The sequence below is a fragment of the Alosa pseudoharengus genome, unplaced genomic scaffold (assembly GCF_046254945.1).
Source record: "Alosa pseudoharengus isolate Yale_2024_CS ecotype anadromous, Long Island Sound unplaced genomic scaffold, YU_APseudo_1.1 YU_APseudo_1.1_scf_4, whole genome shotgun sequence".
NCBI classification, from domain to species: Eukaryota; Metazoa; Chordata; class Actinopteri; order Clupeiformes; family Clupeidae; genus Alosa; species Alosa pseudoharengus.
Window position 1 is genome coordinate 35533688 of NW_027468774.1, and position 2500 is coordinate 35536187.

Consider the following 2500-nt stretch of genomic DNA (forward strand, 5'->3'; position numbering starts at 1 on the left):
GAGTATGTGTGTGTGTGTCTGTGTGTGTGTCTGTGTCTTTGTCTGTGTGTCCGTGTGTGTGTGTGTGTGTGTGCGTGTGCGTGTGCGTGTGCGTCTTCTGTACTACTATGGGAGAAGTCAGTTGCCACTTTTGTTGTGTGTGTACGTGTGTGTGTGGGGGTGGGGGGTTAGTGCTAATACATAGTACATACCAATATATGCTGTTTCTGCGTGTAGACAGATGTTATTTCCTGTTTTTTTAAGCTAAATTATTTTGATGGGTGAATATCAGTGTTTGTGTGTGTGTGTGTGTGTGTGTGTTTTCAGTGATGTGTCTCTATACCACATGGGTATATTTGATGTTTATGTGTGTCCAAGCATGTGAAGTTGGGCATGGAAGTGTTTGTGTTCTCTTTGCATTATGCACATATGTGTGTATGTGAGGCAGGGGGCGTCTCTGTGTGTGTGTGTGTGTGTGTGTGTGTGTGTGTGTGTGTTTCTATGCGTGTGTTTTTATAGGGATGTGATTGTTGCTTCCTGGTTGATTCTGCTGGAATGTTGTTACCCAAGCAAACATCCATGGATACATGTGTCTGAACACGTGTTCATTAATATGTGTGAGTGTGTGTGTGTGTGTGTGTGTGTGTGTGTGTGTTTGGTTCCTGTGTGTTTATGTCTGTGCGTGCAAGGAAGTGTGTGTTGACACACACACTGACAAGATGGAAGGAAAGGGGACAGCACTCCCTGGGGTCCATTTAAGTGGTGGCCAACCGGAAACCTCCTTTAGATAAACACACACACACTCCACCCTGGACTGCCACCCACACTCATAATTGTCCTGTTAGATGGTGTGTCCACCTGCTTGGTTGTTCCTATTCTTCATTGTTGTTCTTTTTCGTATATCTCTCCATTATTTTCCAATACCTCATGTTTCTTTCCACCACTGGACAATGGCTTGGGATTATGGGGCCATTCATAAAAAAAACAAAAATGTCTGTGTGTGTGTGTGTGTCTGTGACTGTTCTGACAGCTTGTTTGTATCTTGAGCAGAAGGGCCCCACGGAGCTTGAGCTAACGCAGGATGAATACTCGGTGACGATTGGCTCATATCCTTGCGACATCAGCTTCCACAATGACCAGCTGTTCCACTGCACCCTTAATGCATCACTGAGCTCCAGTGAGACTGAACTTCCTGTCACTGTAAGTACTACATTACACACTATCCCTTTTTGTTTTATTACCCATTATCTAGGTTCATCTTAACCAGTCGCTACTCCTTTAAAATTAAACAGAATAGATAGATAGTGAAACCTAACAGAGTAGATAGATATGTAATGAACCTCACTTTATGAACTGAATGAACCTAGAGGAGGATCAAGAAAAAACAAGCCAAAATCAAATACCGTCTTCAACTGGGCAACACATGTGCAGCTACAATCAGCCAGTCAAAACATTAAATTCTTAAGGGTAAAAATGTGAAGGGTAACCTACGTGTGACGTGTCCCGTCTAGAGAGCTGATTGGGTGCGTACCACACCTGCTCCAAGCGAGTGTTCTCAAAGGCTGAGCTGAACAATAGTCGTCATAGCAACACAGGTGTGCTTCCTCTTTTTCACACATCAGAGGTTTCAAGCAGCATAAGAGCTACAACATGGAGACATCCTCATGTCTAGTCGCAGAGATAGCTAGCAGTGATTGGTCACACTGCCCCTGGCCACTTCCTCCAAGTCCATCTCCTGAGAGCACACCAATGCGGTCCATAGAAGACAGTTGAAAGGGAATCGTGTTAGATTGGACTGGTGTCCGTATCCGTTAAAAGAACATTGTCCAGATACAGTCCTTGTTTGAACCGAACTTCTTCAACCACCATCCCCTGTGGTAGTGCTGGGCGGTATGACCAAAAATGTATATCACGGTATTTTTCAAAATTCTTACGGTTTCACGGTATATGACGGTATTTTTTTTCATGCATAATCAGATGTTCACAGCATTTTCTACAGGTTGAGAGAGGAATTGCTGCAGTACATTGACTAAGGATGGTCTATTTTACTGTCATGATGTAGAATAACTCCACACAAGGGGTAATGCAGTTTTGCATGGCCCCAGAAAATGATGCTGTTTACAAAGAGCCACTCATGATTCTAATGAAGAATCTAATCAGAATGCAAAGACAATTGCAGTCAAAATACAGAACTTTTACTGTGCAAATCACAAACATCTTGTATAAAACCAATACAAAAAGTAGTGCAACTTGCAATAATATACTTTTTTGAAAATATAAAAATATATTTGAAATTTTTTTTTAAATAAAACCTCTCTGCTAATATGCTTACTCTGTCAAATAGGACTATCAGAAACATGCCTTATTGTTATTGTGTGGTTTACATGACGTTAGTGGTAGGCTAACATTAACTTCATGTGGATGTGGATGTCTTTTAGCCTGTCATGAGCTTCGGTTCGGTTCGCTAGGCAAAACATTAACAAAAAAGTTTGGCGGTATGTTAAAAATTCATATCATAACG

General features: G+C 41.8%; 1 protein-coding gene across 1 annotated transcript in view; it reads left to right on the forward strand.

The window, feature by feature from the left end:
- The window catches only part of plxnd1 (plexin D1), a 59366-nt gene that overhangs the window by 31573 nt on the left and 25293 nt on the right, over window positions 1-2500 (forward strand). The window contains exon 19 of the mRNA XM_076266052.1: window positions 1030-1179. Within this exon, the coding sequence (XP_076122167.1) occupies window positions 1030-1179 (150 nt within the window). The remainder of the gene's footprint in view (window positions 1-1029; window positions 1180-2500) is intronic.